This window comes from Panulirus ornatus, chromosome 30 (assembly GCF_036320965.1).
Source record: "Panulirus ornatus isolate Po-2019 chromosome 30, ASM3632096v1, whole genome shotgun sequence".
Lineage (NCBI taxonomy): Eukaryota > Metazoa > Arthropoda > Malacostraca > Decapoda > Palinuridae > Panulirus > Panulirus ornatus.
The window spans coordinates 9962501-9977500 of record NC_092253.1 but is presented as its reverse complement, the minus strand read 5'-3'; the positions used below and the strand labels follow the sequence as shown (position 1 = coordinate 9977500).

The following is a 15000-nucleotide window of genomic DNA, read 5'->3' as shown; positions in this document are numbered from 1 at the left end:
AAGAAGAAGAAGAAAAAAAATTGAAATGATACAGGCGAGAAATTGGTAGATAAATAGTCATATTTCTTTTATTATCTTCGTTTTAGATTAGTAGATGAGTCCATGAGATAGACTTTAGATTACCCCAAATGGAAGAAATTAGAAAAAATAATATATAAGAGTGAGACATTGATTTAGATAGAGACATTGATTTAGATAGAGACATTGATTTAGATAGAGACATTGATTTAGATAGAGACATTGATTTAGATAGAGACATTGATTTAGATAGAGACATTGATTTAGATAGAGACATTGATTTAGATAGAGACATTGATTTAGATAGAGACATTGATTTAGATAGAGACATTGATTTAGATAACACATTTGAGGGGTCCCGCAAGGGCATGTTTTGGACCCGTTGGCGTTTGTCTTGTATCATTGATTTTGCCTTAGAAGCTGAAACTTACATACTCCACCATGCTTGCCCAAAACCTTCCAATCAAATAGAGAGGAGGAGGAGCTGTCCCTTCTCCTCTGCCTGGGCTCCTGTGAATGTTTATAGTATAAAAAGAGGTGGAGAGACGTATGGACAAAGGGGCCGAGCGTGATGGAAAGTACCACAACCACACACACACACACACACACACACCCTCTCTCTCTCTCTCTCTCTCTCTCTCTCTCTCTCTCTCTCTCTCTCTCTCTCTCTCCTCTCTCAGGAGGAGAAACCGGCCCGTTCCTCACGCGCTTCGTATAGGCATTTCTGCCCAGGGTTGATCCGTCTTGTGTGTGTGTGTGTGTGTGTGTCATCCGTTGGTCTGTCTTCTGGAGTTGTGGGGAGGAGGAGGAGGAAGAGGAGGAGGAGGAGGAAGAGGAAGTTCGACCGGCCCTTTTCACCCCGTCGCTGGCGCCTCTTCTTCACGCCTTCTTGTCATGGTGTTCACGCCTTCCTTGTCATGGTCTTCACGCCTTCTTGTCATGGTCTTCACGCCTTCCTTGTCATGGTCTTCACGCCTTCCTTGTCATGGTCTTCACGCCTTCCTTTCATGGTTGTCTCCTATCCGACTTGGCTCATAGTCTGAGTGGCCCTCCTTGTGTGTGTGTGTGTGTGGTCTGAAAGTAGGTCAAGGGGGGGTGGTTTGAGGAGGGGAGGGAGGTCTGTTTATTGTATCCCATGGTCCATGCTTCTGTTGGCCCACGTCTGTTTGGTCCCCCTCGTGTTCGTGAGGCGTGGGGTTCACGCTCGCCTTGTGCTGCTTCCTCCTCTTATCTCCTGTTGTTAGATACGGTCTCCTGTTGGTAGATACGGTCTCCTGTTGCTAGATGCGGTCTCCTGTTGTTAGATACGGTCTCCTGTTGTTAGATACGGTCTCCTGTTGTTAGATGCGGTCTCTTGTTGTTAGATACGGTCTCCTGTTGTTAGATACGGTCTCCTGTTGGTAGATACGGTCTCCTGTTGTTAGATACGGTCTCCTGTTGGTAGATACGGTCTCCTGTTGTTATTATCTCCTGTTGTTAGATACGGTCTCCTGTTGTTAGATACGGTCTCCTGTTGTCAGATACGGTCTCCTGTTGTTAGATACGGTGTCCTGTTGTTAGATGCAGTCTCCTATTGTTAGATACGGTCTCCTGTTGGTAGATACGGTCTCCTGTTGTTAGATACGGTGTCCTGTTGTTAGATGCAGTCTCCTGTTGTTAGATACGGTCTCCTGTTGTTAGATACGGTCTCCTGTTGGTAGATACGGTCTCCTGTTGTTAGATACGGTCTCCTGTTGTTAGATACGGTCTCCTGTTGGTAGATACGGTCTCCTGTTGTTAGATACGGTGTCCTGTTGTTAGATGCAGTCTCCTGTTGTTAGATACGGTCTCCTGTTGTTAGATACGGTCTCCTGTTGTTAGATACGGTGTCCTGTTGTTAGATGCAGTCTCCTATTGTTAGATACGGTCTCCTGTTGGTAGATACGGTCTCCTGTTGTTAGATACGGTGTCCTGTTGTTAGATGCAGTCTCCTGTTGTTAGATACGGTCTCCTGTTGTTAGATACGGTCTCCTGTTGGTAGATACGGTCTCCTGTTGTTAGATACGGTCTCCTGTTGTTAGATACGGTCTCCTGTTGGTAGATACGGTCTCCTGTTGTTAGATACGGTCTCCTGTTGTTAGATACGGTCTCCTGTTGTTAGATACGGTCTCCTGTTGTTATTGTCTCCTTATCTCGGCCTCCCTGTGAGATAATCTCCATCTCAAATGTGCCCTTGAGATTTGAGTCTGTCTTCGCCCCATGACATACTGTACGTGTTTGTCTGTCCCCATGACATACTGTACGTGTTTCTCTGTCCCCATGACATACTGTACGTGTTTCTCTGTCCCCATGACATACTGTACGTGTCTGTCTGTCCCCATGACATACTGTACGTGTTTGTCTGTCAACCATGACATACTGTACGTGTTTGTCTGTCAACCATGACATACTGTACGTGTCTGTCTGTCCCCATGACATACTGTACGTGTTTCTCTGTCCCCATGACATACTGTACGTGTTTCTCTGTCCCCATGACATACTGTACGTGTTTGTCTGTTCTGTCTGTGGCTGAAGGGGTCACAGATGTGGCTATGCAAATATTGAACCAAATGTGAACATACTAGTGTCTTCATTCGTCACTGTGGATGAACAGGTGTGGATGAACATTCATATTACAATGATAATGAACAGTTGTGGATGAACATACATATTACAAATCATATGAACAGTTGTGGATGAACATTCATGTTACACTGAAAATGAACAGTTGTGGATGAACATTCATGTTACAATGATAATGAACAATTGTTGATGAACATTCATGTCACATCTTATGAACAGTTGTTGATGAACATTCATATTACAATGATAATGAACAGTTGTTGATGAACATTCATATTACAATGATAATGAACAGTTGTGGATGAACATTCATGTTACAGATCATATGAACAGTTGTGGATGAACATTCATATTACAATGATAATGAACAGTTGTGGATGAACATTCATGTTACAGATCTTATGAACAGTTGTGAATAAACATTCATATTACAATGATAATGAACAGTTGTGGATGAACATTCATATTACAGATCTTATGAACAGTTGTGAATAAACATTCATATTACAATGATAATGAACAGTTGTGGATGAACATTCACGTTACAATGATAATGAACAGTTGTTGATGAACATTCATATTACAATGATAATGAACAATTGTGGATGAACATTCATGTTATAGATCTTATGAACAGTTGTGAATGAACATTTACCAATTACATAAACAAGATGCGCTGTGTGGCCTTTGCTGTAAGCTGCCATCAAAAACAGATTAGTGTTGTGGTGGTGGTGTTGTGAGCCCACGACACAACACTAACACTTACCATCGCTTGAGGTTTTGCCTTCTGTGTTGCATGGCATGTCTAAAGTCATGGAGCATGCATGGAACACTGAGTTGTTCATGAAGCAGCTGGCACGATATGTAACACTGTGTGATAACAGAGAGGTTACGTTTTGTCTTGCGTGTCTCGCTCGTTGATCATGTGTTGCGTGTCTCGCTCGTTGATCATGTGTTGCGTGTCGTGCGTGTCTCGCTCGTTGATCATGTGTTGCGTGTCTCACTCATTGATCATGTGTTGTGTGTCTCGTTCGTTGATCATGTGTTGCGTGTCTCGCTCGTTGATCATGTGTTGCGTGTCTCGCTCGTTGATCATGTGTTGCGTGTCTCGCTCATTGATCATGTGTTGCGTGTCGTGCTTGTCTCGTTCGTTGATCATGTGTTGCGTGTCTCGCTCGTTGATCATGTGTTGTGTGTCTCGTTCGTTGATCATGTGTTGCGTGTCTCGTTCGTTGATCATGTGTTGCATGTCTTGCGTGTCTCGCTCGTTCATCATGTGTTACGTGTCTCGCTCGTTGATCATGTGTTGCATGTCCCGCCCATTGATCATATGTTGTGTGTCTTGTCCGTTGATCATGTGTTGCGTGTCTTGCTTGTTGATCATGTGTTGCGTGTCTCGCTCGTTGATCATGTGTTGCGTGTCTCGCTCGTTGATCATGTGTTGCGTGTCTTGCTTGTTGATCATGTGTTGCGTGTCTCGCTCGTTGATCATGTGTTGCGTGTCTCGCTCGTTGATCATGTGTTGCGTGTCTCGCTCGTTGATCATGTGTTGCGTGTCTCGCTCGTTGATCATGTGTTGCGTGTCTCGCTCGTTGATCATGTGTTGCGTGTCTCGCTCGTTGATCATGTGTTGCGTGTCTTGCTTGTTGATCATGTGTTGCGTGTCTCGCTCGTTGATCATGTGTTGCGTGTCTCGCTCGTTGATCATGTGTTGCGTGTCTTGCTCGTTGATCATGTGTTGCGTGTCTCGCTCATGTTGCATGTGTTGCGTGGTTTCCTCGCACTGCTTGTGTTGCCATTGTGTTTCGAGCTTACCTGTGAGAGAGAGAGAGAGAGAGAGAGAGAGAGAGAGAGAGAGAGAGAGAGAGAGAGAGAGAGAGAGAGAGAGAGTCCCCCAGCAGCAACACACACACACACACACTCTCACACACACACACACACACACACACACACACACACACACACTCACACACACACACACACACACTCACACACACACACACACACACACACACACTCACACACACACACACACACACACACACACACTCACACACACACACACACACACACACACACACACACTGTCGCCTCTCGTGTGTGTGTGTGTGTGTGTGAGAGAGTGTGTGTGTGTGTGTGTGTGTGTGTGTGTGTGTGTGTGTGTGAGTGTGTGTGTGTGTGTGTGTGTGTGTGTGTGTGTGTGTGTGTGTCGAGCTTGGACAAAGGGCGGTTCCCGGATGAATGTATTGACTTCGAAACTGGTGGACGCGTTGATGACTGTAAACCCTTGAGCACGACGGTACGACCCTTGAACACGACGGTACGACCCTTGAGCACGACGGTACGAGCCTTGAGCACGACGGTACGACCCTTGAACACGACGGTACGACCCTTGAGCACGATGGTACGACCCTTGAGCACGATGGTACGACCCTTGAGCACGACGGTACGACCCTTAAGCACGACGGTACGACCCTTGAGCACGACGGTACGAGCCTTGAGCACCACGCTACGACCCTTGCGCACGACGATACGACCCTTGAGCACGAAGGTACGACCCTTGAACACGACGGTACGACCCATGAGCACGACGGTACGACCCTTCAGCACGAAGGTATGGTAGTCTGGCCCTGAACTTGACCCTAAATTGGTCAGGTCAGAGACCATGCCATTACACAGAAGGGTCGTACCGTCGAGTTCAAATAGGGGGGGAGGAGGGTGTCAACTACCCTAGTTATTAGCGCTGTAATAAGAAAATTGGGGCACTGTAATAGGATGAAGACTGAAACACTGTAATAGGATGAAGACTGAAACACTGTAATAGGATGAAGACTGAAACACTGTAATAGGATGAAGACTGAAACACTGTAATAGGATGAAGACTGAAACACTGTAATAGGATGAAGACTGAAACACTGTAATAGGATGAAGACTGAAACACTGTAATAGGATGAAGACTGAGGCACTGTAATAGGATGAAGACTGAGGCATTGTAATAGGATGAAGACTGAAACACTGTAATAGGATGAAGACTGAAGCAGTGTATTAGGATGAAGACTGAAACACTGTAATAGGATGAAGACTGAGGCACTGTAATAGGATGAAGACTGAGGCATTGTAATAGGATGAAGACTGAAACACTGTAATAGGATGAAGACTGAACACTGTAATAGGATGAAGACTGAAACACTGTAATAGGATGAAGACTGAAACACTGCAATAGGATGAAGACTGAGGCACTGTAATAGGATGAAGACTGAAACACTGTAATAGGATGAAGACTGAAACATTGTAATAGGATGAAGACTGAAACACTGTAATAGGATGAAGACTGAAACACTGTAATAGGATGAAGACTGAAACATTGTAATAGGATGAAGACTGAAACACTGTAATAGGATGAAGACTGAAACACTGTAATAGGATGAAGACTGAGACACTGTAATAGGATGAAGACTGAAACACTGCAATAGGATGAAGACTGAAACACTGCAATAGGATGAAGACTGAAACACTGTAATAGGATGAAGACTGAAACATTGTAATAGGATGAAGACTGAAACACTGTAATAGGATGAAGACTGAAATACTGTAAAAAGGATGAAGACTGAAACACTGTAATAGGATGAAGACTGAAACACTGTAATAGGATGAAGACAGAAACACTGTAAAAGGATGAAGACTGAAACACTGTAATAGGATGAAGACAGAAACACTGTAATAGGATGAAGACTGAAACACTGCAATAGGATGAAGACTGAAACACTGTAATAGGATGAAGACTGAAACACTGTAATAGAATGAAGACTGAAACACTGTAATAGGATGAAGACTGAAACACTGTAATAGGATGAAGACTGAAACACTGTAATAGGATGAAGACTGAAACACTGTAATAGGATGAAGACTGAAACACTGTAATAGGATGAAGACTGAAACACTGTAATAGGATGAAGACTGAAACACTGTAATAGGATGAAGACTGAAACACTGTAATAGGATGAAGACTGAAACACTGTAATAGGATGAAGACTGAAACACTGTAATAGGATGAAGACTGAAACACTGTAATAGGATGAAGACTGAAACACTGTAATAGGATGAAGACTGAAACACTGTAATAGGATGAAGACTGAAACACTGTAATAGGATGAAGACTGAAACACTGTAATAGGATGAAGACTGAAACACTGTAATAGGATGAAGACTGAAACACTGTAATAGGATGAAGACTGAAACACTGTAATAGGATGAAGACTGAAACACTGTAATAGGATGAAGATTAAACGTATCACGAAAGTTGACATGAAAGGCTTGGAGTGGAGTGGAGTCGGGTGTGTGGGGGGGTAGAAGACGCTACCGGTTGCTTTACTTTCACCGTAATTCTTAGCATCGGAGACGCTTTAGCTCTCTAATTGGCAGTTGGCGATCGTTTGTCACCCTCTCTCTCTCTCTCTCTCTCTCTCTCTCTCTCTCTCTCTCTCTCTCTCTCTCTCTCTCTCTCTCTCTCTCTCTCCGCAGTCGAAATTCGCCATCGTCCACATCGCGAGGGTCGTCTTTCACCTTCAACCACTTCCTCCTCCTCCTTGTCCTCCTCCTCCTCCTCCTTGTCCGCATCCTTCTCCTTGTCCTCCTCCTCCTCCTTGTCCGCCTCTTCCTCCTTGTCCTGCTCCTCCTCCTTGTCCTCCTCCTTCTCCTTGTCCACCTCCTCCTCCTCCTCCTCCTTGTCCTCCTCCTCCTTCTCATTGTCCTCTTCCTCCTCCTTGTCCTCCTCCTCCTCCTCCTTGTCCTCCTCCTTGTCCTCCTCCTCCTCCTTGTCCTCCTCCGTGTCCTTCTCCTCCTCCTCCTCCTCCTTGTCCTCCTCCTCCTCCTTTTCCTCCTCATCCTCCTTGTCCTCATCCTCCTTGTCCTCCTCCTTCTCCTTGTCTTCCTCCTCCTCCTTGTCCTCCTCCTCCTCCTCCTTATCTCCTCCCCTTTATCATCATGATTTACACACACACACACACACACACACACACACACGGGACAAGAAAAGTCGGCGGAGAGAAAGTTGACGAGAGAATACATAGCGAACGTACACGTACACGTACAGGGTGTCGAACTGAGTTCCCATGAATTAATCTGAGGTTAGCGAGCCAGTCTCAGACCCGCTCAGCCAGGCCAGGAGGTCCAGTGGGTGATGTAAAGACACACGAGAGGAGACGGAGGCTGGATAAACTGGGTGAGGATTGCGTTCACACACACACACACACACACACACACACACACACACACACACACACACACACTATTACCCTCCCCAACACCTCTGTGGGACTGAATGGAGGAGAGGTAGAAGGTCTTCAGTGACACAGAATGATGGAGGAGAGAGGTAGAAGGTCTTCTGTGACATAGAATGATGGAGGGGAGAGGTAGAAGGTCTTCAGTGACATAGAATGATGGAGGGGAGAGGTAGAAGGTCTTCAGTGACATAGAATGATGAAGGGGAGAGGTAGAAGGTCTTCAGTGACATAGAATGATGGAGGGGAGAGGTAGAAGGTCTTCTGTGACATAGAATGATGAAGGGGAGAGGTAGAAGGTCTTCAGTGACATAGAATGTTGGAGGGGAGAGGAAGGTGGTCTTCAGTGACATAGAATGATGGAGGGGAGAGGTAGAAGGTCTTCTGTGACATAGAATGATGGAGGGGAGGAAGGACGAGAGGCAGAAGGTCTTCAGTGACATAGAGTGATGGAGGAGAGGCAGGTGGTCTTCAGTGACATAACATGATGGAGGGGAGAGGCAGAAGGTCTTCTGTGACATAGAATGATGGAGGGGAGGAAGGACGAGAGGCAGGTGGTCTTTAGTGACATAGAATGATGGAGGGGAGAGGCAGAAGGTCTTAAGATGGAGTGAGATTATCTTTTGAAAGATATGGAACCGATGACTCAGGTGAAGTGGTTTCGTATCCCCCCATACAAGGGTTCCATGTTCCTCATGATATACCAGGCAGGTAGGTGGGCTGCTGTATGGGAAATGTGGTTCAGTATACCACTTGTCATGGGGGATGGCGAGGGCGCTACCGGGCCTTACGAAAAGGAGATTGGGAAGGTGTGGTGAAAAGTACACACTGCTGCTCTCTCTCTCTCTCTCTCTCTCTCTCTCTGACGAGTGTGGTGTGTGTGTGAGGTAATGCAAATACAAACAAAGGTAATCAGAAAGCCAGTGGGTTACTGCTTAAGTGGGAGGCAACCAGAGGACTTGCTCAACAAATTTCGTAAAGTTCAATGGAAAAGTGAGTTGTGGTTTTAGACTAAAGAGAATCGTGGGTGGAGTGTGTGTGTAGGTGCACTGCCTGAAAGCATTTGACACTGTGCCACACATTGAAGAAGCTGGATCTTCAGACAGGAATAAGTAGGAGACTCCTTCGTTGGGTAGAAGATCACTTCACTGAAAGGGAACAAGAGACACATATCAGAGAAGCATTCTCGAAATGGGTTGTGAAGTCATTAGTGGCGTACCCCAGGGGTTCAATCCTAGAACCGTTACTCTTCTTGATCTTTGGTAAATGACTTCGACAGATGAATTGGACTCATACCTGAGTAGTCTTGCTGATGAACCTTAAAGTCGTGAGAGATGTATAGTGAGCAGGACTGCATCTCCCTTCAAGGCGACCAAAGTACTCTCCAAATTTGGACTGATATACGATTTATGATACTCATTCTGAGGACATGTACAGTAATAAGGTTAGTCTAAATGATAGAAGGACTCACTACGTAAGAGTAAAAACTGTACCTAAACCTATCACTAGAACTCCAACTGTACCCACGTCATATGTAGAACTCCACCTTAGAATAATTTGCTGGCAAATTTGAGAATCACATTTCAGGTACAAAGATGAAGAAATAGTCAGCTAACTGTTCACATCCTACACAAGGCCAAAAAAATAGGCTTCCCAAGTTTGGCATTGTAGTTAAAAACAAATAACAATATTTAAAAAGGTCGTGAAGGAAGATTGTAATAATGGGCACCAGAATGATGTAGGCGGAGGCCAAAATATGGGAAATTAAGGAAGAAACCTGTAGTAGAAGATATACAGAGAAGTAGCTATATGGTAGGAGAGGAATTGGGGTAAACTGTGACTGGTGAGAAGATACAAACTTTTCTAAAAGTCGTCTGATTATGGAGAAAGTTCAAAAAGTTAGGGGGGGGCCCCAAGATGTGTAGAACTCCCTTCACGTACTGTACAAACACGCCATTACACTGTGGTGCAGTTGTTAGCGTTGCGACCCACAATTTTAATGGGTCCGGGTTCGAGTCCCGGACAGTAATGCAGCTCACAGCCAGCCCACCTGGCCACCCTCCCCTTTAGGGCTGGTCTGTGGATGAGGAGACCTGGCGTAAGCTGGGGAATAGATAAATAGATATATAGATAGATAGATAGATAGATGTGTGTGTGTGTGTGTGTGTAAGGTTGAGACGAGTCAACAAAAGTGTAAAAGTCTATCCCCGTAACATACAAATCGTCATCACTTGTGTGAATGACACACACACACACACACACACACACACACACACACACACACACACACACACACACACACACACACACACACACGTGTGAGTGGCGGTGGTTCATCGTACACGCTCTCTACCCGCATGACGTCACCCAGAACCCATACGAGGATCCGACTCACACAACGACGTGATCAGCCCCCCCCCCCCACCTTTTGACGCGTCATGCACACCACCCACACACACCCCCACACACACCCGGACATAGCTGGTCCCCCACAGCTATGGTTAGACAGAGGTTACTTAGCGGAACACAACAGCTTTTGAGAGACCCATTATGGACGCATCCCAAACACATTCCGACGGACGGTCGAGCCACGACCCGGGGATCGCTTTTGCTGCTGCTGCCCACCCAACCACGGCGGCCACACCACAGCCACTTGCTCCTGAGTGATGGATGATGGAAAGTGCCGGAGTGGCGGGCCGTGACCCTCACAGTTGCTAATGCCGCGAGGGAAAATCATCCGGTCATTAGATTAGCTCAGAGAGAGAGGTGTGGAGTCATGGCTGCCTCCTTCCCTCCCTCCCGCTCAACTAGCGGAACATAGAGGCTGCCGTTGGCGATGCTGCGAGGGGACGGGACGGCAGCAGCAGCGTTGTCAACGTCACGTACAGTCTGTGATATGTAGAAGTAATAAGGAATTATGTTGATTGTATTTCTTTAAAGGTAATTTCCAAGGCCTTAGCAGTAGGATAAAATCCTTAGGGTTCTGAAATTAGATTGAAATTATGTTGGTACTTAAACATTGAGGCTAGATGTATAATTACCTTGACGTGTTGAAAGAATTACCTTCCATAGTTTAAAGAATTACTTTCCAGTGAATTCAGCGTCTTAGAGAGAGGAGTATAGATATAGACAGTCAGGAAAATATAGAAGATTCTTGATAGACTGTCTGTTGTCATTGGTAGTTTCCAAATGTCGCAAGTGATGGAACTCGGTGCACAGATCTGGATTACGTCCATCCGCACTATTGAAAATATATATGTACAGCCGTGTATATATATATATATATATATATATATATATATATATATATATATATATATATATATATCACATGTTTACCAAATGGCGTCCTAGCTTCGTCTCTTCGATGTATATCAACTGACTGTTATATTTCTCTCTTGTGTCTCCCCTGATGATGTGATTATTACACGAAAGTGCACTTGGGAACTTTTCGTGTTTCATTTTCCCCTTGGACTCATAGGAATATCTTGATTACGCGCAAAATTGTGATCCTTTCCAATATATATGTATATATATATATGCCTTTATATATACAGCAATGTGTACACATATGTGTACGTGTTGAAGAACATATCCGCTGCGCAACAGTGGAAGAGGAAGAACCATTCTTGTGAGTTCTGAGAATCCAGCTATCACTTAAAAGCACGATGAGCCACGGGGTCGGCGTGTGTGCTGAGTAACAGTGTATTTTGTAATCTGTATGACTGTACCTGATTCTCTCTCTCTCTCTCTCTCTCTCTCTCTCTCTCTCTCTCTCTCTCTCTCTCTCTCTCTCTCTCTCTCTCTCAGGGACCTGGGGATAGACCGGGTGTTCATACAGAGAAATAGATCGAGTTGAACAGACTAACATAGACAACAGCGTCTTGTGTCTTTATGTCTGTCTGTCTGTGTGTCTAATTACCCTCTGTGTGTGTGTGTGTGTGTGTGTCTAATTACCCTCTGTGTCTGTGTGTGTGTGTGTGTGTGTGTGTGTGTGTGTGTGTGTGTGTGTGTGTGTCGTACATCCTCCTTCGTCCCGACTCATCTCACACGGGAGAAAGTTATTCATGGGCGTCATCTCCCACTGCTACCGCTGCCTCACCCCAGCTGGGTGTAAACCACGTACCGACACACACACACACACACACACAGATAGGTGCGAATTATGACCACTTAGACGGTGTGATTTCCCACCTAACGTCCGGGAACTCTTGGGTGGGTGAGGGGGGGCAAGATAAGTGCTATGTTCTCATTTCAATCTGTCACAGTTTCCCATCCGTCTCTCTCTCTCTCTCTCTCTCTCTCTCTCTCTCTCTCTCTCTCTCTCTCTCTCTCTCTCTCTCTCTCTCTCTCCGCAACCCCACGACCTACGCCCTGCGACGCAGGGGGGGGGAGAGGGTATGCTATTTCATGTGTGGCGTGGTGACGACGGGAATGAATAAGGGCAGACTATGAATTATATATATATATATATATATATATATATATATATATATATATATATATATATATATATATATATATATATATATATATTTATATATATATATATATATATATATATATATATATATATATATATATATATATATATATATATATATATCCTTTCTTTCATAGTATTCGCCATCTCCCGCGTTAGCGAGGTAGCGTTAAGAACAGAGGAATGGACCTTTGAGGGAATATCCTCACCTGGCCCCCTTCTCTGTTCCTTCTTTTGGAAAATTAAAGAAAAAAAAAACGAGAGGGGAGGATTTCCAGCCCCCCGCTCCCTCCCCTTTTAGTCACCTTCTACGACACGCAGGGAATACGTGGGAAGTATTCTTTCTCCCCTGTCCCCAGGGATTATATATATATATATATATATATATATATATATATATATATATATATATATATATATATATATATATATAAAGTTGTCAGTCCTGTTTGGTACCGTAATTTATTTATTTTTTTAGTTTTTGGTCCTATTGATACCCTATTTTACTTTTAAAATTGTAGGTCTATTTTTTGCCCCCTTTTTTTTTTGTTACAAATTTTGTATCTTATTTGATACCCTATTATACTTTTTTAAAATTGCAGGTCCTATTTTTTTGCCCTATTTTTTTAAAATTTTGTCAAATTTGATACTCTATTGTGTTTGTTTTATTATAGGTCCTATTTTTGCCCTATTTTGCTCTTTTACAAATTCCATGTCTTATTTGATGCCCAATTTCGACACCTATTTTTCAGATTGTATGTCCTATTTTGATGCCCTATTTTACTTTTTTTTTGAAGTGTATACCCTATTTATACCCTATTTTTACAAACTCCATATCCTATTGTGATACCCTATTTTACATTTTTTTCATTGTATACCCTATTTTCACCCAAATTTCGTTTTATACATTCTGTATCCTATTTGATACCCTATTTTCTTTCGACACTCTGGTCGTCCTAGCATAGAGGTGAAAGGGGGGAAAGGGGTGTTTCCCTCTTCACTCGGGGTTGGGTTGCCAGGTCCTGGTGGTGAGGGGTGTGGCCTGGCTTCTTCTGCTGCTGTATATGTGTGTGTTGAGCAGCTTTCTCAAGACGAAGCCGGAGCCAGCCAGAGTCTTTCGGGTGTGGTATTTTTTGTTTTGTTTTGAATCGTTTATCAGAGGAAAGTTAAGTGTGCGAATAAAGAGAGGGGAAAGTTAGAAAGAATACTTCCCACGTATTCCCTGCGTGTCGTAGAAGGCGACTAAAAGGGGAGGGAGCGGGGGGCTGGAAATCCTCCCCTCTCATCATTTTTTTTTTAATTTTCCAAAAGAAGGAACAGAGAAGGGGGCCAGGTGAGGATATTCCCTCAAAGGCCCAGTCCTCTGTTCTTAACGCTACCTCGCTAACACGGGAAATGGCGAATAGTTTGAAAGAAAGAAAGAAATGTATATATATATATATATATATATATATATATATATATATATATATATATGATGATGATGATGATGAAGAAGGAGGCACTCTCATTCTGCGTTTTCGGTCTGTCAGCCTCGCACTTCAAAGACAATGGAAAACCCTTCATCATACCTCCGTGTAGTACATTGTACTGAACCCTTTCGCCTCAGATGTTCGTGGTACCAGAACTAACACACAGCCAATGTTGCAGAGTGTGGCGTCGGTCCATTCAACAGACATCGCGAGCCTCGCCGACACGACCACGGGGCCGGCACTGTCCACGGCCCCGGTGGTGGGGGGGAGACGACACGCCCGCACCGGGGTGACGCAACCCAGCGACCCCGGACCAACAACCGCATGATGGTGTTCGAGGACATGTCCACAGGACGCATCGTAGGAGGGAAGAGGAGCAAGCCAGGGGCCTGGCCATGGCAGGTATGTGACGCCAAGGTGACGTATTCTCTTCCTATGTGACGCCACGATCACGTATCCTCCTCCTATGTGACGCTACGATCACGTACCATCCTCCTATGTGACGCTACGATCACGTACCATCCTCCTATGTGACGCTACGATCACTTATCCTCCTCCTATGTGACGCCACGATCACGTATCCTCCTCCTATGTGACGCCACGATCACGTATCCTCCTCCTATGTGACGCTGCGATCACGTACCATCCTCCTATCTGGTGTTCAGTCGACCCGTCTCCCTCCCCGCCAGGCGTGGCTCCCTCCCTCATATGCCCACCACACCCTGGATTCCTACATTACCCACAGGTTCCCTCCACCTCTCGCCCGAAGGCACTCCACCCTCCTCCTCCTCCCGCTCCATCTGTGTCTTCCCTCCTCCTCCACACCGGGGCCGACCACCACCTGTCTCATAGCCACTCCCGCGGAGTCATTTCTTTTCCCATCCGCTTCTTCCACGTAGAGCATCGTTATCCTGCCCCAAAAAAACAAGTTTAGACCGTCTATCCCTCACTATCTATCTATCACCCTTCACTATCTATCTGTCTCCCCTCATCAGTCTGTTCCTCAAACAGTAGATGTTGCCTCAATATTACCTCTTTCAGTAGAGAGATCAGATATATGCCATTAATCTCTTTTGTTGTCATATATATATATATATATATATATATATATATATATATATATATATATATATATATATATATATAT

At 44.7% G+C, this 15000-nt stretch overlaps 1 protein-coding gene across 13 annotated transcripts in view; it reads left to right on the top strand.

Moving 5' to 3' along the window:
• LOC139758408 (venom protease-like) overlaps positions 1–15000 on the top strand; it is a 67930-nt gene that overhangs the window by 34186 nt on the left and 18744 nt on the right. For all 13 annotated transcript variants that reach the window (XM_071679790.1, XM_071679789.1, XM_071679781.1 and 10 more), the window contains one exon: positions 14032–14255. In XM_071679790.1, coding sequence (XP_071535891.1) covers positions 14178–14255 — 78 coding nt within the window. In that variant the 5' untranslated portion in view covers positions 14032–14177. The remainder of the gene's footprint in view (positions 1–14031; positions 14256–15000) is intronic.